The 24,647-nt window shown below is 38.5% G+C and overlaps 1 protein-coding gene across 2 annotated transcripts in view; it reads left to right on the top strand.

The window, feature by feature from the left end:
- SPIRE1 (spire type actin nucleation factor 1) overlaps positions 1-24,647 on the top strand; it is a 190,585-nt gene that overhangs the window by 12,709 nt on the left and 153,229 nt on the right. For both annotated transcript variants that reach the window (XM_080820942.1, XM_080820941.1), the window contains exon 2: positions 11,373-11,407. In XM_080820942.1, coding sequence (XP_080677068.1) covers positions 11,373-11,407 — 35 coding nt within the window. The remainder of the gene's footprint in view (positions 1-11,372; positions 11,408-24,647) is intronic.

Below are 24,647 nucleotides of genomic sequence, written 5' to 3'. Positions count from 1 at the left end.
GCCTTCTAAGTGCACTGTACTAGATTTGAAGACACAAAGAAAAATAAAGGGTACCCATGCCTTCAGGAAGGTCACAGGTACATAAACTAACACTTACAGTATAGTTGCAGTAATTCTGAAGTAATAGAGGCATGTACAGAAAGCTGTGTGAGCCCAAGGGTGAGGGTACCCGACTGCTGCTATGATAGAAGTCAGGTTTCACAAAGGACACCGGTTTTCTGGAGAGGCCTTGAAGGATGAGCAGTGTGATAAACGGAAGACACTTAGGCAGAAGCAGAAATGTGGAAGAGCTATTCAAAGAACGGTAGTACGTGGATTGTAGACTGGCATTTGTGCTGACGCCCACTTCCCCATACCAAAAGCAGACACTGTTTAATTGGTCATTGCATCTTTGCTGCTAAATTTATAAGCAGCTTCAGAGTTCTCAGCTGTGTTTCAGTCAGCCACTACCAATTATTTGTGGAATTGGCACGTGAAGTTGAACCTGTTTGTCTTCTTTGCAGTGGGCGTCCACTGTGCCTGGAGCATAGGATGTGTGGGGGAGTGGTGGAGAATGAGGCAGGCCAGAAAGGTATGTTGACTGGGACCAGGTTATGAAGGACATTTTTGTGCCGCACTGTTGAGTTTGTATTTTTAGCCTGTCTAGGCGGATGGAGAGCCACATAAGGCTTTTAAGCAGGAAAATGGTGTAAGCAGATTACTCTTTTTGGAAAGATAACCATGGGAGTTTTGTAGACAGTGGATTGAATTGGGTTAAAACAAGGACAGAGATACCAGTAGGGATTTCATACTATCTTTAGATCTTAGTAGCCTTGAAGTTGCCTAACCAGTTGGGATTATTTTGGCTCTTCAGGTAGGAGATGGTGGAGGTCTGAATGAGGGCAGAAATGAGGAGAAAGAGTCAGATTGAGAATGATCTATGAAATAGTAGAGGACATGGCCCTTTAGTTTTTGGTGTGGGGCTGAGAAAGAGGAAGAATCTTGGAAGGCTCTCAGACTTCCCACCTGGGTGCCTAGCTGCTGGGAAGGCAGGAGAGGCAGCATAGGGTGGGAAGATGATGACTTACACTTGTTAGAAATTAAATTGGCCTGGAAAAAATATTTTTCTAGTGGAGTCATATTTATTCCCACCAAGTTCCTTTGCTCTTTCAGAAGGTTGCAGATCAACTGTTGAATGTCACATCGTAACATAGATACAAGATGTAAGAGTAGGCAGCAGAAGGTGTGGTTTTAATTCTCAGCTCTGACGCTTGTTATTGTAACATATTTGGGTAAGTGAATATGGGTGGCAGTTATGGTGCTATGACGTAAGGCACTTGTGTTTAGAGAGAAGTACCTTAGATGCCTCTCTGGCAGGGTTTCTGTTGGCTAGGATGGTCTCATTCATGGTCAGATGCCAGAGGGGGAGAGGAGATTCTAGGGAGAATAACAGTGGTGCCTAGGAAATACATGAAAACCAGAATTCTCTATTTGATAGGAAATACAAAAATGTTTGGAATTGGCACTTGCTACTAGACCTCTTTTTATGATTTGCATGGGGAAGTTCTCCTCCACGTTCTCCTTATTCTTGAATAAAGTGATAGAGTGCTGTGATCTCAGTGTATTTTTGAGGTCTCCTGAAATTTAAGCAATGAATGTTTGAATTAATATCACTCAGGAAAAATTTTAATCCAAATCTACACTGTTTACAAAAGGAACCACAACTTCCATCATCCTGTCCTCTTAACACAGGAGTGTCAGGAATGTGGCTTCTGCATTGTCACTCCCTTCTGTTCCCATGGCAAACATTGCTAAATGGTCACGGGTGCCTCCCACCCCATACTTGCCCTCAACAGCTCTTTTGAGGATAGCATTCTAGACTGTCACTACCATTCATTGTGAACTGGCACAAGAGATGAAAGCTTTTTCCTCTACAAGTTTTGAGTGTTGCCAAATTACATAAAATAGACAAATATAATACTTGAGTTTTATTGAAAACAGTTATGCTGAAATTATTTTTTACTGGAAGGTACTTGATATTTAATGATATTTGTTCTGTGAGATGATATAAAGTTTAGCTAATTAAGGTTGCTGAATAGAAAAAGAAAAATAACACTAATAATTAAGAAAACATATTTTTAAAGTTTTATTTATGTAAGTAATCTCTACACCCACCCCAAGAGCAAGAGTCACATGCTTCTCTGATGGACCCAGCCTGGCACCCCAAGAAAACATATTTTTAAAACGTTCATTTCACAGCAAGATCTGTTATGAATTGGCCACTCTAGTACCATGGAATAGTTTGGGAGGGTTTGGGGTCTGGGCCATACTTACTCCTAGATTAGGGGTGGCCATCATGGTGGTGAGGCCTACCCTCATGGTGGGATGGAAATCAGGGGTGTTTGGTGCAGCAGCCAGGCCCCAAGGAATCCACTCATCATCTGATGAGCAAGCAGAGCCAGAAAGGGAAGACAGTAGCTGAGCAGGGAGCCTGCTTCTCCCTTTCCCTCCGTCTCCCTGTACCCCCCAACCTCCCACCCGTGGCTCATGCTCTCTCTCTGGCTCTCTCTCAAACAAATAAATGAAAATTAAAAAAAAGAAAGTGTTTAATATTCCCAAACTTTCCCCACTAGTGCTGACCCTGTGCTTCACTCTTTGGCATCCATTGCTTCCTAGTCTCTCCCTTACTGAGGTAGGGGAGAATGTAGGACAGCTGGGTGGGTCAGCAGCCTGGGTAACTGGTCACAGTTCTTTGGCCTTCAATGAGTCATTTCTTTTGTAGAGCTTGAGCCTCCTCAGCTGTAAAAATGAAGGTTTTACACCAGCATTACAATATTTTTGATCTACACAGAGCAAGTATTGATTAATTTTAAGTATTAATGAGATGTTTCATTAACAATTTTCTTAGAGTTTAGAAGAACATTGTGGGGGTTGATTTGAATGGCATGTTGCTTCTAGAAATGTTCAGGGTAGTTTGGATGTATGCCTTTGTCTTTGACATATTTCTGGCAGAGGTATTTGGAATAGTTCCACTGCTCTTAGCATTTCCCTTAAGGTTGGTGTCTTGTAAAAATAGAAATGACGTTTTCAACCAGAGATGTTCAGGGTAGGGAGCTGAAAAATTATAATAACCAGAATCATTCTTAGAGTGCTGTCAGTTTGAGAGGGAGCACTTGGGAGGTAAGCCAAGGCCCTCAAAGGCCTTCACTGGCAGTCAAAGGAGACCACTGAACTCCCCCGAGGAGACAGGCAGGAGGGAGATGGTGAGAGGGTGAGGGGAGAACTGGGAAGGATGGGGACTGGATGCCTCCCTGTGAGTCTCCTAGCTTCAGAAAAGTTTAACAAATTTATGGAAGGTCAGCTGCGTGCTCTTCAGGTTGACATTGCGTGCAGACACAGGAGACCCCTAGAACTTAGAGAGATTGGGTGGCTGGCTTTGCACCTACAGGCCAAGGCATGGGTGCGGGTTTCTTCAATTATGCTAGGTATAGAAGGATCTGAGTGATCTGTTCACTTACAGCTTTTTGGGATTGGAATTCAAGGGTCTTTTGGCTTATTTTCTCCTAGGAAAGAAGGCTCAAAGACTTAAATGGTAATAGAGCTAATATTAAGTGCTTACTCTGTGATAGGCAGTGAGCTGAGCAGTTTTCTTGGAATATTACTTTTGATCCTCACAACAATTCTATGAGATAGGTACTCTTCTTTTTAAAACTTTATTTATTTATTTATAAAGATTTCATTTATTTATTTGACAGAGAGAGAGAGCACAGGCAGGTGGAGTAACAGGCAGAGGGAGAGGAAGAAGCAGGCTCCCCCCGAGAAGAAAGCCCCATGGGGGACTCAGTTGCAGGACCCTGGGATCATGACCTGAGCCAAAGGCAGATGCTTCACCGACTGAGCCACCTAGGCACCCCATAAAGATTATTTATTTATTTGAGAGAGACAGTGTGCAAGAGAGAGAGAGCAGGAGAGGGGGAGGGGCAGAAGGAAAGGGTGAAGCAGGCTCCCCACTGATCAGGGAGCCCAACAACTCTGGGCTCCATCCCAGGACCCTGGTATCATAACCTGAACCTAAGGCAGATGCTTAACAGACTGAGCTATCCAGGTGCCCCAAGATAGGTACTCTTTTTAGCCTCTGCCTTACAAATGGGAGACTAATATGTAGAGTCCATTTAGCCAGCAGCCTACCTGGGATTCAAGCCTCTAGAGTCTGGCCTGGAACTCTTGCTCCTAACCACTGTGCTCTATTGCCCTTGTACCAGTGAGCAAGTTCTTACTCTGGGACATTCTGCATGGGGTTAGACCGTACACAGGGTAGCCTGGGGTTTGTCTTTGGGATGGTAAAAGCTTGTCATATTGCTTTGACCTTTTCATGGTCTGTGTATTCATATCCTGTAACAAGTCACCACTAATGTTGTGGCTTTAAAACAACACAAAATTATTACCTTAAAGTTCTGGCGATTAGAAGTCTGAAAACGGGTCTTGTGGGCTAAAAACAAGGTATATGCAGGGCTTATTCCTTCTGGATGCTGCAGAGGAGAATCTGGTCCTTTCCTCTTTCAGCTTCTAGAGACTTTCCACACTCCTTGCCTTGTGTCCCCCTTTTTGCATTCACATGGCTCCAGTCTTTGTTTTCATCATCACGGCTCCTTTTTGGACTCTCCCGTCTCTCATAAAGCTGCTTGTGGTTACATTGGTTCCGCCTGGATAATCCAACATAATCTCCCATCTCTATCTAGAGCCTTAACTTAATCACAGCTGCAAAATCACTTTGCCATGTAAAGTAGTATATTCACAAATTCTGCAGACTTTACAGTCTTTTTATTTGTGAGTTGATTATAGAGATTGCCATTTCAGGCTTTCTTATTTTCAGTTTTGAGTAATAACTGATGAAACGTCACTTCCCACCACCCCAGCCAGAGCCATTGCTGAGCTCCAGCTGTTTGACTGATGCCTGTCATCGTCCTGGACACCATCACTAAGGAGTTGGGGGCAAGGTTTATGTGAGGAACCTCTGCAGAGAGGTACAACGTAAAAGGTAGCGGCTTTTAAAGATCTTAAGTGTAAAAATGAGTGAAATTTTATGACTTTTCATTGGACTTAGCTACTTTTTCATTTCAAAATCAATACCTCTTTTACATGGTTGTAATCCTAGTGAAGATATTTTGCTATTCCAGTTTTCCTTAGCACTCAATTTTAGTTTATCTGTATCTCTCGTCTTTCCACAGGATTAAGAGCAGTAAGCTTAGCTGCCATTTGCTGAGCCCTCTCTGCAGGAGGCATCAGGCAGAGCCCCTCAAAACATTTTGTGTTTCATCTAATTTTCACATAAGCCTCATGAGGTAGATACTATTCCCTTTTTTTGTAGATGAGAAAGTGGAAAACTCTGGGAAGTATTTTACTTAAAAATCACATCACACAATTAGTTCAGTATGGCACTGAGATTCGAACCTGGGACTGCACAAGTCTAAAGACTTGCTCTTCTGCTTCACTGCCTTGCCAGGGCACCTAAGGGAAGGCTTACTTAAACTCTTGGTTAAACATCAACAGTTGTGAAGAAGAAAATACATTAGCACAGGGCTCTTGTGGCAGTGGAACATTAAATTTTATTTCATTCTTCCTGACAGGCAAAGAGGAACTTAATGAACACACAATCTTTGGTTCGCAAGTACACCAATTTTCTCCCATGTCTAAATCCTAAATTCCTGTTAATCTTTGAGGAGCTTTACTAGTGAAATGCTATGGCATAGAGGATAATGATTTGATATTTAACAACCAAAGTAAAAGTGTCCTTTATATGGTTGTTTCTTATGTCAAATGTATTAACTTTTTTTTTTTCATTAAAAATGTAACATGGCAAAAATGATTTTGTTGGGGGAGGTGGGTGTAAGCTAATGATTGCACAGTTTTAGTGTCCTGACTTTTGACACTGAAAACTGGTCATGGATTCTGAGCCCTCAGTGGCCACAATGTTTAAGAAACCCAGGTGTGATAAGGCTGTAGGGATTGTTTTATTGCTAAATTTTGGCTTATTTAAAACTGTACTCTTTTTCCCTAATATGCATATAAAAGTTGCCCCGAAAGTGTACCTAATACGCACTTGTCTCTTATAGAGTATTAGAGCTCTTTTAAAAAAAATCTTATTTTTATTTATTTATTTAAGTAATCTCTACTTCCAATATGGGGGTCAAACTTATGACCCTGAGATCAAGAGTCACATGCTCTTCCAACTGAGCCAGCTGGGTGCCCCCAGAGTATTAGAGTTCTTAAACTTAACCCTTGATGTTGATCTGGTTTGATCAAGTCTTTAAGAACACTGTTCCTGAAAATATGGCACTTGTTCAGGGTATCATTCTTTCCTTCTCACCCTGCTCTACCCCCAGTCTAGTTCATTAGCAAGTCCTGCTAATTCTGCTTCTAAATTATATCTTAATTCTCTACTTTTCTTCCTGGTCACTGCCACCACCTGGACTGGCTGCTGTCCGTGTTTGCTTCCCCCCTCCCTCCGTTGCTATCCAGGACAGTGAGGCAGTCCACCCTCCATGGTTTCACCTTGACCCTCTCCACAGAGCAGGACCAACCTGGAAACCCACTTCAAATCAGCTCATGCCCTTGCTTAATATTAATGTCCGGTGGCTTCCCGTTGTACTGGACATCAGATCTAAACTCCTTACACTGTCCTAAAAGGCCTGTGTGATCTGCCCCTGCCTGCGTTTCCAAAAGCATTTTATGCTACCCACCTACGAAACACTTCCAGAGCCTTACCACAGGCTGCCTCCTGGTTCTGGAACAGGTTCTTCCCTCAGCCCTGCAGTTACCTGCTACCTAACTTCACTGTCTCTATTTAAATATCTTCTGTAGGAGTCATGTCTGACTATTCTAAATTGGAACATTTCTGTTATTTTCTCTCCTTTTTCTGTCCTTAGTAACATTTATTACCAGTTGTAGTTAATTTTGTTTATTTCTTTGGGTCTGTGTTCACTAAGATGTAAGTCCTAGGGAGCAAGGACTATGTGTAGCTCGTTTGCTGCTATATCATCAGTATTTTAGTATTCAGTAGGTGTTCAGCAAATATTTATTGAGTGAATGAGAGGGGCAGAGGCAAGCTGGCTGGGGGACAGGGTGTGTCTATTGAATGCTCAGCTTATGAAAAAATAACATACCTTCATAGGATCAGATGGACCCAATCATTGCCTGCAGTTTGCTTACATGGGAAAAATTTGGAGAATAATTCTGAGAGCTGTTTATTTATTGTAAAGATTATAGGGGTTCCGTGTCTTTCTGGCGGGCATCTTTGCCTTCTGCTTGTTCAGCTAATTTGAATCACGTTGATAATGTGACTCTGTGACAGACAAGTCAGCCATATGCTGAGGTTTCTACCGCCTTAATTTTTTTTTTAAAGATTTTATTTATTTATTTGACAGAGATCACAAGTAGGCAGAGAGGCAGGCAGAGAGAGAGGGAGGGAAGCAGACTCCCTGATGAGCAGAGAGCCTGACGTGGGGCTCCATCCCAGGACCCTGGGATCATGATCTGAGCGGAAGGCAGAGGCTTTCACCCACTGAGCCACCCAGGTGCCCCTCTACCTCCTTAATCTAAAGGTATAATTAATCTACACGAGCACCTTAAATTTTTTCTGAAACTGCCTTAATTTCCACTGTAGTTGTGTGGTTCATCAGATTGTGTGATTCTACTGAGGTGAGGCCATTTCAGAGAGTGTGCTGTGTGAGGCCTAACCCTGAACAGCCAAGGTTATGAGTGGGTCTACCAAGATGTGTTCACTGAAATGCTCTCTCTGGTAACACCGAGCAGACTTTGGAATGAAAGTGTCTGATTATCAACATTTAGGATTTAAAATGTCTTTGTTATCTTAGTTGAGGTGGCTTTTTTTTTTAATGACATTTTACATTAGGAATAGTTCATTTCTTAAAGCCATTTTATTTTATTTTTTAAGATTTTATTTGTCAGAGACAGAGCATAAGCAGAGGGAGTGGCAGGCAGAGGGAGAGGGAGAAGCAGGCTTCCCGCTGAGCAAGGAACATGATGCGGGACTTGATCCTAGGACCCTGGGATCATGACCTGAGCCAAAGGCAGATGCTTAACTGACTGTGGCACCTGGCGTCACTTAAAGCCATTTTATATCATTTTATAGGAAGACTGGTGTTTGTATTTCCTAGGACATGAGGGAACTTGTCTAGCAAATCTTAAGAGCAGATAGAATATTTCAGAATGAGTTAAAAAGAAGGGCCTAAAAAACACAGCCTTGATTCTTCCGGCATTACTAAAATGCCCATTCTGTTTGGGAAATGCCAAGCTGAAGTCTTGGTTTGCTGTGCAAATCATCCTTTGTCCTAGTGTATAAGCGTGTTAATAATACTGGAATATTTTGAAACTCAATGTTTAAGTGTCATCCCAAATATTTCCTTTTATTTTACATTGCCAGAGAGTTAATCTAGCCTTTAAAATAACAATAAATCAGTAAAATTGTTAGCCTTATTTAAAGAACTGATTCACTGCATTTAATAACCTTAAACCTTGGTTCGACCTACCATCGGCTTAGTTTACTCAGCTTGTAGAAAGTGAAGTCATAGGATTCTAGGTTTTAGAGGGATTCCTTAGATTTGTTTCTGGAAAGGTGATTAACCTATGAGGAAGGACTCAAAAGTTGTCAAATGAAAATTTCTCGGTTGCTATATTGGCAGTTTCCAACTGCTAAATCAAGGAGTACATTTCCCCATTTCTCCACAAGCAGGATTCTTATGGGTAGGTTGCTGTGATAGCACCTCTGTAGTCCCCTTCCCTAACCCCACTGGTTCCTGCAAGTGGGAATGGAGCACAGGGTAACAACCACAGCAATGCTCATGACAAGGGTCAGGAGCCTTGGAGTCTACTCAGCTCTGTCATTTTGTGAAGTCATTTGACTTGTCAGACTCAGATTACTCATCTATAAATGAATGGATTGGGCAGGATGGTTTCCAAGGTTCCTTTAAGCTCTGCTTTCGTGTAATTAGGATTTTCTGATTCCTGGATCAGAGTCTGGGCAGGGGTTTGGATGGCAGAGTAGGGTAGGTGGTCAGGCACTTCATAGTGAACCACATTTCCAGAGTTGCATGATTAGTCACCAGATCAAATTGAATAACCAGAAGCAGTGGTGCACGTACACAAAAATTTTTGGTATTCTTTATAGGAAAGCATTTTCAGTTTTATCATAGAGGTCATTGAAAAAACCTTATTTCATAAGACTTGTGCCATTTTGACATCACTTTTGAGTACTTCATTACTTTCTGGTGCAGAAAGATGTTCCAGCTTATCCTATAATTTCTCATCTTGGTAGACCCACTCATAACTTCGGCTGTTCAGGGTTAGGCCTTACAGAGCACACTCCCTGAAATGCCTCACCTCCACCTATCCCATCCTTGGAGTTAGCCAGTCCCCTAAGTATTGGTTCCTTTGAGGGGGAATGGGCTAGGTGTACTCTTGCAAAATGGGGTGCTATTACTTCTCCCTCTTTTGGAGGAAGAGCTAGGAAGTTGTTGTTTTGTTGTTGAAATTAGGTAATACCCCAATTCCAGTTCACTACCACAGGGCTCTTCCTTTCCTTCCCACATGTTAGGTACATGTGGTCTTTCTCCCTCAGTTCGTGATTCCCAGCAACATCAGTCCATTTGTTTGCTTAGTGCTACAGTATATACAAAACAGTTTCAATATTTTTTTACCAACTTTACTACCAACAACAAACCCACCACTTTCTTTGCAGTTCTCTTTACCTTAAGAATTATTATACCGAAGATGGACATCTATGTACTCTCAAAGAGGTTACTCTCTGTTAAAGTTGTCTTAACACCATATTTTCCCCTCCCTCCCTGCCTCCTCCTCCCTTTCCTTCCCCTCCCCTTCCAGAGTAGACATTCTCAATGCTTGTTGAGAGGTAGTCTGTGCCCTTTGAACTGCTGCTGTTCACAGTACTTTCCTAGGTTAAGCTAATCACCCCCTCTATAGGAGTTGTAGGATAATTAATCTACCAAAAGCGCTAATGTTCTGAGCAGTCATATAAATAAAAATAGATGATATATAACTGTAATACATAGTTTCATTTAATAATACATAAATACATAAATATGTATGTTATGTATTTATCAAACCATAGTATGTAAAACCTTTGTATATTAAACCATTTTATCTCTGTGTTCATGTAATCTTTAATTATTTATTGCTCATATATAATTTTTAATCCACAGAACCCATGGTCCCTTGTTTTCTGGTCTCAGTTTCAACCAGTAGTCCACATTAGGACCATTAGGTCATCAGAAATTGTGGATTTCAATTTTTTTCATTTTAAGAGTCTGGAGGCACATAAAAAACATTGTGGGTTTGTTTTTTTTTGTGGTATCGTTATAAACTCTAAGGTGAATAAATTCTCATTAAGCATTAAAGAAAACAGACTGCTGGAACAAGCACAGGGGGCTAGGACTAGGTGTGGGAGTCAGAGGCTGGAGAGAGCAGTTAGGAGGAAGGAGAGTGTTGTTGAAAGAAAGGAGGTAGAGGTTAATGTATGTTTGAACTGAGGACAGTGATTTTTAAGAAGTGTGGACTGGCGAAAAGCTGTTTAGTACCCAGTATAAATATGTAACCTGTTCTTTTTGTTAAAACCGCTTAATAAATGATCTTCAAAATAGCTGTTTTTTAATTTAAAAAGTATGTTTTATTCATCAAAATTGGCAGAAATGTATAATTGTACATGTTTCTTTTGCTATTATGTGTCAGTGATGAGAAAATATTGATGTTGGTACAGCCAAATATTGTTCAATTATTGCTGTTCTTTAAGTGATCCTCTGTTGGAAAATTACTAAATTAATTATGTGGTTTTGTCTAATCATATATTAAAAACAACCATCATATATTAAAGAAAATATTAGTTTGAGGCATTTATGCTTTCATTGAAATGATCACTGTACCTTTAAACTGGAAGATATGTTTGGAGAAAAGTTTAAGAGTCTTTTGAAGACTTTTTGAAGGTATTTTAGAGTATTTTGAAAGGTACTTTTTAAATACCTTTAAAGTATTTTAAGATATCTTAAAAAGAAAGCAAGACTCCAATAAAATATTTTTATTACTTTAATTAACTTGTATATATGCATATTAAATATGTGTGTGTGTTTTAGGTCTTATTACAATTGAATATATTCTTCCCATCTTCCTACTTAGTATTTTCTTATGGGCTTATTTAAACAAATCTCTAGGTAGGACCTTCTAGAATATTGGTCATTCTAGCACCTTCTATTTGCATATTTGCATAGATATAATGAAACCATGCCAGGATAGCTCAGATATTTTTATCAATGATAAAAAAGCTAAAACCCTTTTGGAAGTAACTTTTTGTATTTTTATTACAGGTAAATTGGGATACTCACATTGTACTGAAACAGAGGTAAGAGAAATACTCAAATATTTATTAGTAAAGTAGTTTTGCAGTTTCTTTAGATTAACTTAAGTATTGAACTATATCTCATGGGTTTTTGGTCTTCTGACAAGAATGTGTTGAGATAGGTATGTATCTTTTACATTTATTATTTATTTATTTATTTATTTGACAGAGAGAGATCACAAGTAGGCAGAGAGGCAGACAGAGAGAGAGGAGGAAGCAGGGTCCCCGCTGAGCAGAGAGCCCGATGCTGGGCTCGATTCCAGGATCCTGGGATCATGACCCGAGCCGAAGGCAGAGGCCTAACCCACTCAGCCACCCAGGTTCTCCTATCTTTTACATTTAAAAAGAGTAAAATGTGAAGATAAAGAACAGTTATTTTGCCCACATAAATAATTTTTGAAGATTTTATTTTTAAATAACCTCCACACCCACTGTGGGGCTCAGACTCATAACCCTGAGATCAGGAGTTGCATGTCCCACTGACTGAGCCAGCCCGGCGCCCCTCTCGCCCATATTTTTAAAATCCCAGTGTGTGTTAAAAAGGTTAGCTTAATCATGGTTTTAAAACTTTCCCATGTTATATGTGTGAAATTGAGATACTAAGATTCAGAGCCCTTAATAAGAATAGCTTAAGTTCAGTGTTTTTCATAATCTTATCTGTCATAATAAATAAATCATTTAAATATGTTGAGCTCCTGTGGAGCTGCCTTGGTGTAGGGAAAAAAATAGGGGACTGGAAACAATATTTTAGTAAGATTAATAATGAATCAAATAGGGACGCCTGGGTGGCTCCGTTGGTTGATCTACTGCCTTCGGCTCAGGTCGTGATCCTGGAGTCCCGGGATCGAGTCCCACATTGGGCTACCTGCTTGGCAGGGAGTCTGCTTCTCCCGCTGACCTCTCTCTTTTCATGCTCTCTCTCTCTCTCTTTCTCTCTCAAATAAATAAATAAAATTTTTAAAAAAATGAATCAAATAGTTTGTTATTTTTATAAACAGGTTTAGTACTTTTTCATTATTTAGTTCCAAATTCTGATTGTAAACTTTAAGGAATTTCCATATGATTCCTTGTGTTCCTTGCAGGAATTTCAAGGGTAGCACTGAAGTATGAGGGTAGCATCCATGAAGCGTGTATGTCTGGTGTTCTTTTCAGCAGCTGTTGCATCATCTTTACATTAGGAGTCTTGGGTCTTTGTTAATAGCAATGCCTAAATAAAGGATTTAAGAAGTTATTTTTGTAATAGAATAGTATGTCTACATGTTGATGTAGATTTTAGTAAATTTCAACTGTTATTCTAAATAAAATGTAAGCTTCCTAAGGGATTGTATTGTATAATAAAGAAGCAAAAATGATTTGTTCTTTTTTGCATTCAGAAATTATACAGTTCATTTTTGCATTTTCAACTTTGGAAGCAGAGATAATTTTTTCCAGATGAGCTCTAAAAAAATAGGGAAGAACTTAATTTTTTTAAAAGTAGAACTTAAAATTTCTATATTGTGAGAATTTTTTATGTACTTTTAATGTAATATAAAGGAGTGGGATTTGATTTGAGTCAGAAAATATAACTTCTTTTTGTGGTTTCTGGTGTGCATTTTTCTAGCTATGTAATTTTGAGCAGTAATTTTTTTCTCCTGCTCTCCTAGAACTTTGGCTTTCTTATCAATAAAATGTTAATCCTAATTCCTATTGACCTCAGGGTTGTGAAACTTTAAAGAACAAATATATGTGAAAATGTTCAAATCCTAAAGACGCTGTTACATATTTTATATATATATATTATATATATATAATATATATATATATTATATATATATATATCAGGATGACTAAGTCTCATTATTCTGTCTTATGTTGTATTACCATAAAATCAGCATGGTTGTAGCATTTTGTTTAGTACTCACTTTGTATAAGAATGTCATTCATTTTATCTCCCTAATCTCCTAGTTGGTAGCCCTTATTCTTTGACCATACCTTGGGTAACCGAAAGAATTGGAATCTAAACAGAACTTCCTTTCAGGATTTTTAAAAATAACTATTTCATGAGGGAAAAATCACAAGAAAATTAAAAATTCAATCTGATTATTTAGTTAACAGCTTGGAGTATTTTCTAGGGGTAACAGTGGTTAGAGACTGGAATTGTGGATGGTGATTTATCTTTTTTTTTTTTTTTAAACGAGAATGTCTCTGTGTATTACTTTTTTAATTAAAATGATAAAAAGTAGGGGCAGTAGAGATTGTGGGAGCTACTTTTTCAAGAAGTTTTGTGACCTAAGAGAAAGAGGAGACAGTTTATGTAGAAAGTTTTGTCTTTTAGGGAATATGGTACATTTGAGGTGTGGGGCATGGCAGTGGTAAGGAAGCAAAAGAGAGTGAGGTTGGAGTTCAAGTTAGATTGTGGGGATCTGCTGAAGTCAGACGTAGGACTGCCCCAGGCTTGACTAGAGCAGTGGTTCTCCAAATGTGGTAAGAGGGCTCTAGGGGGTTCCTGACACCCTTTCAAGCTCAGACTGTTTTTGAAGTAATACTAAAACATTATCTACCCTTCTACTTTCATTCTCTTGAGGGTACAGTGGTGTTTTCCTTGGCTGCATGACTGTGTAACTATGAATGTCATGCCAGACCTCAGAAGTAGATATAAGATCTAGCCGGCTTTTATTAAGCATGACCTTCAGGAGTTTTACAAAAATGTAAAACAATATCACTCTTCTCATTATTTTTTATTTTTGGAAACAGAGGTTTCTTTCCCATAAAAATGTTACTTATATTAACATGTTTAATATTTTAAATGATTTAATTAAACTGATTTGATTAAAAAATTTCTGTTTTAATTTCTTTTTTTTTAAAGATTTTATTTATTTATTTTACAGACAGAGATCACAAGTAGGCAGAGAGGCAGGCAGAGAGAGGGGGGGAAGCAGGCTCCCTGCTGAGCAGAGAGCCCAATGCGGGGCTTGATCCCAGGACCCTGGCTGGGATCATGACCTGAGCCGAAGGCAGAGGCTTTAACTCTCAGTTTTAATTTCTAATACAGGAGATGTTGATAGGTTATGGTTCACATACATAAAAGCTCCTTGGACTCCTCAGTAATTTTTAGAGTGTCAAAGGGTCCTCAAACCACAGCCTGAGAGCTGTCGGGCTGGGGTGTGGTTAGCATGGGTATTTCTGACTGAGAAACAGAATTGAGGGCTGAGCACAGTAAAACCGCAGTCCTGAGGAAGAAAATGGGAAGTTCAGGGAATCTTTGATTATAAGGATTTAAGCCAGTCTTTTCTGTCAGTAAGACCACAGGGTCATTTCTGAGAGTGAAGTAATCCTGGATCAGAAAGGTGATTGCTAGAGCCTCTTTTGCCCTTCCATTGTTCTTCTGTTGAGAAAAGAGATGCTCATCAAGCTCTGGCATTAAATGCAGACCAGGAGAAGGGCTGCTTACAAGCTGTAGATGAGTAGAACTGTGAAGGGCCCGGGGAAAGGTGGAGGAGCATGTTGCTTGCTCCGCATTGTGGTGCTGGCCTGCATCCCAGGGGCTGGTGTGGTGGGTGTTTGTGCTTTGGCCAGATCCTGGTTCCACCCTTCTCCCTCACTTCTTGGCCTCAGGATTCCTCATCTGCAAGGTGGGTTGTTGTGATTGCAGAGAGTTTAGCATAAAGCTCGGCTAAATGAATATAGCTTATTATTCTTAGTTGGGAGGTGTATACTTTGCTGGGATGGATAAAGTCATTTTCTTAAGCAAGGCTCATGGACCACTAGGAGCCTCAGGGTGACTGCTAGGGAAAGCAAATCTCTTTCTGGGCCTTCAGGACCCTCATTGAGACATATATCTTTAACGGCTCAGCTGTGTATTTTAATAGTTTTTGTAGTATGTAGAAATCATATTAGGAATTATTTTCTGGTTTTACTTTTAATTCTCTTTTTAAGACTTTTCCTGTATTCAGAAAAAACAAATTTATGAGTTTAGAGAAAGCAAGGAGGCCATACATAGGCAATCAGTCAACTCTTATGTGATCTTATACATCAAGATGGCTTAATGTTTCTAAAAGATCAAGTATTAAACCTTATTTCTCACTGGAAAAAAATTTTTTTTAATTTTTTTATTAGAGAGAAAGAGCCAGTGCTTGCATGCACATGCGCGAGGGGGGAGGAGGGGCAGAAGGAAAGACTCCCCAAGCAGACCCCATGGTAAGCACAGAGTCCCATGCAGGGCTCAAAATCCTGACCCGGGAGATCACAACCTGAGCTAAAACCAAGAGTCCCATGCTCAACGGACTGAACTACCCAGGTGCCCTGGTTTGGAAAATTTTTTTAATGTACTCAATTATACTAGTATATTCCAGCATTTGAACTCATTAAGGGAAATCCTTCATTTAATTTGTTTTAAAAGGCACTGTGAATTTTTTTTAAGTTTTTTACTTTAATAGACAATTTAATTTTTTTCTATATCTCTTGATTTTTTTGAAGGTGTAATTTACATACAGTAAAATTTACCTTTTTCAGTTACAGTTCTTCAAGTTTTAACAGATATTCATTTGTGTTAACCATCTCTGCAATCAAGTTCTGTCACTCCCCAAGCTCCGCCAATGCCTCTTAGTGGTCCCTCCCTCACCCTCCACTCCTCCTTCAGGCCCCTGTCTACTGCTGATCTGTATTTTGTCCTTTCATTTTGAGAAGGGCATGTTATTTAAACAGTGCATTACTCCTCCTTCTCCCTCTCTGGGAGTGCTCACAGCTCGGTCTGGTCATTTATAAACTCTTAAGACTGACCTGTACCTGGGTGTACTTGCCTATCAAAGAGGCAGTTCTGGTCCACAGGTTGGGGGAGGTTTTACCTTCATTTTACAAGTTTTTCCTGCTGCCATTATTTAAGTAATTTTGTGGGTCATACTTTTATATTTGAAGAAAACTGCCAAGCACTTAAAAATACTCTACCATAAAGGATTTGAATTTTTAAGTATTTTAATTGGGGCATTTTCATTGTTGTAAATTTTTAGCTTTCCAAATTTCATCACGTTCCAGTTTTCTATTAACCATCACTAATTATGAAGCAGTGAGGCCCTTTCCTTTCAGCCGGAAAGAAGGTTAAATGAATAACTAGAACAATCCTGTTCCCTTGCTAGATTAGCTGTGTTTTAAGCAGCATAGGTTAAAGCATTATATCAAGTTAAATGAACTTTTGTTGATACTTTAATCTTGACAAAGCTAGTTTATAAAAATCATAGCGTAGCAGAAAAATGTAATCTTTACTAAGGGAAACTTTAAAAGATATGTGCTCACATCTTAAGAATAGAGTTCATATATACTGTACATAAATACTATGTTTCATTCCGGCATGCATCTTTAAAAAATACTTTAGAGCTAACTATCACTAAATACTGTTATAGATATTAATTTAATCCTCATAACAAACCTAGAAACAAATTCTAGAAAGAGAACTAAAATATAGAGAGGTAACTTGCCCAAGGCTGTATAGTCAGTGTGTTGCAGAACCACTTCCCTCCACCCCTCATTTGTTTGTCTTTATCCAGCCATTGTGTATCTACAGTGTAACACATCTGCATAATGCTAAAAATTAGTTTAGTGTCCCATTTGGGGCAGTGAACTGGCTGAGTGTCTCCTTATTCTGTATATGTCTCTTACCTGTGACTACAGTTTGTGGCATTGTGTAGCCAGGGACTATGTTCCTGCTCAATGTTAACTGGGCAAAGGAGTGATTGCACCCCCTGAACTTTCAACCCACCTCCCCCACCCCCATTGGTTAGATGAACATAGAGTTCTGTACTGTAGTAATTTGTGAAGTAGTCTGATTTTAACTTACTCAGAATGACTCAAGAGTTGTTCTATATATTTGAACCTCCTGGGAAACCAGACCTAGAATTAGTCTGCTTTGTGGGGGAACCCAAAGATCTTGAGAACAAGCCAAGGAATACATTAGAGTTAGTGTCTTGGACTTACTCCATTCTGATTATATAGTTTTTGACACAGCAGGACTATATGAAAATTTCTTATGTTTCCTGAGCAGCCTAAAATAGACTATCAAAGGTAGTATGTGGGAGTACGCTGCTTTAACGCAGTATAACATTAAAAAATTCCTGTTTTGTGTTTAGCTAAATCAGCCCCCTGACCTTTGATTTCACCCTGGCTCATGCAGAGTCAGTGGCAGTTGGATGAGTAATAACCTCTTTTAATTGACATTTGATATCCATTAGTTGACTTCAAAAGGAACTCAGAAATGAACTTGAAGAAGTGTATACACTTGACTCTTGAACAACATGGGGATTAGTTGAAAATCTAGTGTGTAACTTTTGACTTCCCAAAAAGTAAACTACTGTTAACTGCTATTGACCAAAAGCCTTACCAATAACATAGTTAACAGATACTTTTATGTCATATGTATTATATACCATATTATTATAATAAAGTAAGTCACAGAAAACGTTAAGAAAGCCATAAGAGAAAATACATTTATAGTATTGTACTGTATTTAACTGAAAAAAATACAGTATAAGTGGCCCCTTGTAGTTCAAACCCATATTATTCAAGAGCCAGCTATAATATTTTTATGAAAATATTTGCATTTGTGCATAATTTTAGCTGCATAATGAGCCTGTTTAAATAATTGTGAATTAGTATTTGATACCAAACTAATTAAACTTAACTTAAATCTTAAAACAGAAACAAAAAGACAATTACTGTCATATCTGTTCTTTCAGCAGAAGGCTTTCTCTGATTTTAAACCTTACTTTAAGGTTTTATAAATGGAATTGCATGACAAGAAGTTAAAATAATGATATATGTTCTATAAAAGGATTAGATAAGCTCCATTAACTGCTGGTAACCACAGCTTTTTCTCCTTGGTCAGCAGGCCAAAAGAAATGGGAAGGACGCTCACATTCTGTTTCCTGTGCTTTTGGATTAAAAACCCCAAACATGCTTGAATTTACATGGCTTTTTGGTTGACTTTAACTTAAATAGTTTGGAAATTGGTTTATGTGTCCTCAGAGTAAATTGTGTCTACCTTCGAGTTACTGCTTCTGAGTGTGAGTATTAGTAGAGCTTGGTAGTGAGTTATTAATGGTGTGATAAATAGGTAATTTCACTTAGATTACATGTGTCATCAGATAGAGACTGACACATTATATTAGTTGTTACATTTAAAATACATTTCTCCCTCCCTCCTTGCTTCTCTCTTTCTCCTTGCCCTTTTCTCCGCTCAGACCTCTCTCCTCTCTCTCATAACATTTATTATCAAAATGTCTTTCTGTGTTGTGGTCATAGATATCTTAAGTACAGGGCACATGGTTTGACCATAGGATGCAAAATTTATACAAGTGGTGTTCCTTTGTGTAGTTTTTACTTTGTTTGAAGACCAATAACAGTTATATAGATATGTCTGCAAAAGGGTTTCCAAATAGCCCAGATTATCTGGGAGTAAACATAGTATTCTTTTTTTTTTTTTTAAGATTTTATTTATTTATTTGACAGAGAGAGAGATCACAAGTAGGCAGAGAGGCAGGCAGAGAGAGAGAGAGAGAGAGACGGGGAAGCAGGCTCCCTGCTGAGCAGGCAGCCCAACGTGGGGCTCGATCCCAGGACCCTGAGATCATGACCTGAGCCAAAGGCAGAGGTTTAACCCACTGAGCCATCCAGGCACCCCAAACATAGTATTCTTGAAGGAGCAGAAAGTTTACCCTGCAGGTATCTGAAGTACCTCTACGTACTTTGATAATAGCATAGAGTGTTTTCTTTTCTTCTTTCCTTTCAAGATTTTATTTATGTATTTAACACAGAGAGAGAGACAGCGAGAGCAGGAAGCAAGCAAGGGGAGTGGGAGAAGGAAAAGCAGGCTTCCCGCAGAGCAGGGAGTCCGATACAGGGCTCGATCCCAGGACCCTGGCATCATGACCTGAGCCGAAGGCAGATGCTTAAGACTGAACCACCCAAGCAACCCAAGTAGAAAGTTTTCTTAATGATTTGCCTTATCAGGGAGCTATATCAATCTGCCTTAATTAAAAGTTTAAATATTTAATAAAATAAAACAGTATTTTTCAACACAGACACTACAGTGCTGAAGGATCAAGGTGGGAAGCAGCTAGATTATTTAATTGCCTTTTTCAAAGTACCTTTCATCTTTGTAGAAATGATATATATTTGTTGAAAAATTAGAACATCATACATAGAAGGATACCAAGAAGAAAGTAACACTTTATATCCTACCATCTAATGGTAATGGCTGTTTATTCTTTTAGACATTTCTTCCCATATTTACATAACAAAATTGACTTATTCTTTGAACATCCATTGTGTGCTACTTTCAGAGATACATGTATCTTTGCATTAAAGATACATTGGCTTTAAGGAGTTAGCCAGACTGAGGAAAAGGGTTTAGTTATAGGTACAGATATATGGATGGAACTTCCCAGGCAGAAGAAAGTAACAGTGAAGACTCTTAGGAGTCTTAGGATGTCTGAAGTATAGAGAATGTGAGAGAGAGTTGTAGAAAATGTAGGGAAAACAAGGTGGTGCCAGGTCTTACAGGTCATATATAGGTCCATTTTCTCTTCGAGAGAAGAAACATTTCTGTCTGAAATTTTCTTCTATTTCCTTTTAAAAAAATAAAAAAAGGTTTATATATATATATTTTATATGAGAGAGAACAAGAGTAAGAGAGAGAGACGGTGAACAGGGTGGAGGGGCAGAGCAGAGGGAGAAGCAGGCTCCCCACTGAGCAGGGAGCCCAATGCAGGACTCAGTCCCTTAACCTACTGAGCCACCCAGGCACCTGTGAAATTTTCTTCTGATTCCTAAGGTCTTTCTTCTTTTGTTTTGTATTCTTTATTTGCTGTTTGCTTATATTCTTTGAGATAGTATTTATATATACATATTTCATCAGCTTTTTGCATCATTTCATTAAATTGTTATTGTAAGCACATAAGTGCTGTTGAATGCATGGGTTTGGGAACAAATCTTACAGACACAATTTAACCAGAAGCATGTTTAAGGTAAGCATAGAGCTCACCTGGTAGGGGCAGAAATGCACTGGTGACCTAAAGAGTAGCTTGCCTACTCATGGCTAGTAGTAGTCATGGAGACTAGTCGGTATGATCTAGATAGAGGGCCTGGGGAGTATGAGATGGATAGAGAGAGGCTGATTAAGAGAGTTTCTACTGTTCACTGTGGTGTCTCTTGACATCATCCTTCAATTTGGTAGAAATTCTTACTGTATTTGGTAGATAGAGTTTAAAAAAACACATTATCAGGACAATTAGATAGTTTACTTGGTACTGTGATAATTTCCTAGTTTCTTTTGATAATGGTGCTTTCTTAATTTTTTGTGACAGCTTTATGAAGGTATGATTCACAGAATATAAGTGAGCCACTTAAAGTGTGCAATTTATTGGTTTTTGGTATAGCCACAGAATTATGCAACCATCATCACATTTACTTTTAGAACACTTTTGTCACCTCTGAAAGAAATCCAGTACCTTTAGCTGTCATCTGGCATTCCCCAGTACTCCTACCCACCATGCCAAACAATAACTAATTTTCTTTCTATCTCTGTAGATTTGCCTATTCTGGATATTACATATAAGTGAATTATATAATATGTGGTGATTTGTGCCTGACTAACTTTAACTTAGCACGGTGTTTTCAGGGTTCATCCGTTAATAGCATGTATCAGTACTTCATTCCTTTTTACTGCTGAGTATTGAACTTTATGGATATGTCATATTTTGTGTACCCATTCATTAGTTGATGGACATTTGAGTCCCTTGCTTGTAAATTCTGCAAAGATGCTAGCTGTGATTCTGATAGGGATAGCATTGAATCTGTAGATGGCTTTGAGTAGTATTGCCTCTTAACAGTGCTAAGCCTTCCAATCCGTGAACACAGGATCTCTTTCTGTTTGTTCAGATGTCCTTTAATCTTTTTTCAGTGATGTTTTGTAGTTTTCAGAACATAAGTTTTGCACTTATGTTGTTAAATTTATTCATATTTTATTCTTTCCGCACTATTATAGATGTAATTTTTCTTTTAATTTCATTTTTGGATTGTTCATTGAAAGTATTTAGAAGTACAGTTGATTTTTGCATAATGATCTTGTATCTACAACATTTTTAATCTCACTCATTAATTTTAATAATTTGACCTAGGATTTGCTCTTCTTTTTAAGATTTTGTCTATTTATTCATGAGAGAGAGAGAGAGGCAGAGGGAGAATCAGGCTCCCCATGGAGTAGGGAGCCCAATTTGGGACTCGATCCCAGCACCCTGGGATCATGACCTGAGCCAAAGGCAAACACTTAACTGACTGAGCCACCCAGGTATCCCTGCCCTAAGATTTTCTATGTGCAAGATCATGTTATCTATGTTAGTCATGTTATCTATGAATAGAGATAGCTTTATTTCTTTATTTCCAATTTGGATACCTTCCATTTCATCTTTTTGCTCCTTCTTTTTAAAAATAGTTTTGATGGAACTCAGAGTTGGCAGGTATAATAATCCTCCAAGCCATTTAAATAACTTATTTCGAATCTGTTTTACAAGAGAATACTTAAATGTTTGAATGTTAAATCAGAAACTTTTGAGACACTGTTTACATAATTTATATTTTAAGTCGAAATGTAAATTTTGTGTGTGTTGAAACAGATTTTAGTTTGACCTATTATAACTGAATTTGGGACTGTTTTTTGTTTCCCCTGAGGATCTTTTTATATGTAGAATATCAACTTTATTGCAAGAGTATGTCTAGAATATAAAGTTAAAAGTCATAGATGGCTTTCAAACTAGGAATTGAACTGACTTCACTTGTTGAACTCTCATGTTTTTAGTCATAGAGGTTTTATCTGACAAGATTGCTTATTTTTCTTCAACAGAAAGTTCTTTGACAGTTTTATAGATTGTGCCATTGCATCTGTGAATAATTAGTAAGTTCCTTGCTTTGTAATTTGAATTTATTTCCTGGGGGAAAGTTCTTATGGATAAATAGAGATTTATGTAAATGAAAAGAGTTGTGAAAAGGAGGAGGAATTACGGGAAAAAATGTAAAATTTTTACTTAATCCAGACATCATCTGTCAAGCAGTTGCCATTTACTGACTCCGGGCTAGGTGTAGGGAAGCAGTGCTGTACTCAGGAATTTGTATGTTGCTAGAGTACTGCCATTATAAATTTTTTTTTTTAAATTGTTGGTTTGTTAGTAATCTTAGCAAAAGTAGCACATGGTGTTACATAACTAAAGAGGAGTTCAGAACCTGAGCTTGTTTGGTCAAGCTGTGCCCTTTTCTAGTTTTTCTCTCTTCTCCCTATAGTTGTTGAGTTCAAACACTTGCCCACTAGCTACATAGAGTAGCAAATAACACAGTTATAACAGTCAAAAATATTTAAAAAGTCTTCTCTCAAAGCATCTTGTAGTGGATCCATTTTATAGGTTATAACGATTCCCTCAACCCTTGTAGCTACTTTGGAGCTCTCCTCTTATACCTACCCTCAAACAAAACCACCCCACCTATCCCACTGTTCCTGCGGCCCATCTTGTCTGTCATCTTCTCTTCTCTCTGTCCTGCGTTTTTTCCATTTCAGCTGATACCTAGATCCTCCACTCCAAAAGAGAGTCCAGAATCATGGAGGGGTTGCCCTTTTCCTTGCCCCATTCCTATCCTCCTTTTCCTGACACTGATCCCGTATCTTTCTTCTTCTTAGTCTCCATTCTGTATTGTGGACAACTTAGAAACTGGGCTGGTAAAAGTAAAATTCTCCATGGATACTGGATAAGGGAGAGAAGTTGGTACATGGGTGAGAGTAGATGGTTGCAAATAAGGTAATGTGTCTCTTTCCATTACATTTTATAAATAATTGAAATCATTAAAAAGACCATGCCGTGCAGCCTCTCAATTTTGCACTGGTGATTATGTCGATTATGTGAATGTGAGTCTCAGTTCTTTTTTTGCTGTGAGATGAGCTCCTTCCCTTTTCTCCTGTGGCTGCCCCCATCCTTCACTGTCCATCCCAGAAAGAAAGATAAGGGAAAATGATACCTTTCTGAGTATGACATAAAACAAAAGACTGTGGGCACTGCCTCTAATTTGGCATATGTTTTGGATACAAATATTCTCCCTTTACTCTAAAGGCAATAGTTCCTATTTCCGTAAATTTTTACTTATATAAATTGTGGCTTATTAAACTTGGAATTTTATTTTTTCCTTCTGTGTAATTAATAAGATTAGGTGATTAATACCAAAGTATTAATACAAAGGAGCAAGGCAACCATCATTTGCATAATTTCATACTTCCCTTATTATTTTCAAATAGACTCTTCTATAACTGCTCTGTAGCTTACACAGGAAAGAAATTGAATAAATTAATTAAAAACAGATCAACAATCTGTATTTGTGACATGCGCCTGGGGTTTCACAGTATGGGCCAGGAGGTACAGCCTTGAATAAGGACTGCCAGGAAGTGTTAGAGGAGGCCACTGCTATTCTTAACAGAGGCCATGATGACCAGACCTGACTTGACCTTGGGTAGGGAAGGGATGGGAGGAAAGCAGAATGCTTAGTGGGAAGGAGCTGGCAAAAGAATTGAAGGAGATTGTGAAACTTCCTTAAAATGTCTACTCAAAGAGCTAGTTACGTTTCTTGTTTTAAATTTCTTTGTTCTGGAAGGGACACAGGCCTGTTTAAGAATGGGAGATGGAGAGAATTCTGTAACCCATGACAAGCTGTAAAAGGTTGCTAAGGAGATTCCTTTGAGAAGGAGCAGTATTTAAATGATCTGTTATTGAACCCTGACTTCTAAAGGCAGGAAATGAAAGGCAGAGGGTGCTTTATTTCACTCCTTTAACATTTTAGGAAACAAGTAAAGCAAGATTCTTTCCTTAAACACAGAAATCATTTGGTGTGGATAAAATTAATTTATGTGGTGTTAACATTTTGGCTGTAAATGAAGTACTGGGCTTTGAAAAAAGTGCATGAATCATTAAGTTACAGCTGATGAACTTTTACAGATAGTGATAATATTGTGTTTTAATGCCATTTAAGTATAATTTATTATTATGTCTTTGAAAAATGTCATCTTAAAAAATTCTAATTTCACATGAAGATCCAAGTTATAATTTCAAAGCATCACAGAGATTTTATTTAGTTTCTGCCTTTAATTGCATGGGGTGTTCTGTCTTCTTTCCCAGCCTCCTATTACTTAAACAAAAACCAAGGAAAGAAATTCTTTCATGGAGGAAGGAGCCATTCTGTTTAG

Source organism: Martes martes (genome assembly GCF_963455335.1).
Source record: "Martes martes genome assembly, chromosome: 13".
NCBI lineage: Eukaryota > Metazoa > Chordata > Mammalia > Carnivora > Mustelidae > Martes > Martes martes.
Note: the sequence above shows the minus strand (reverse complement) of the source record. Positions and strands in the feature narration are given on the sequence as shown.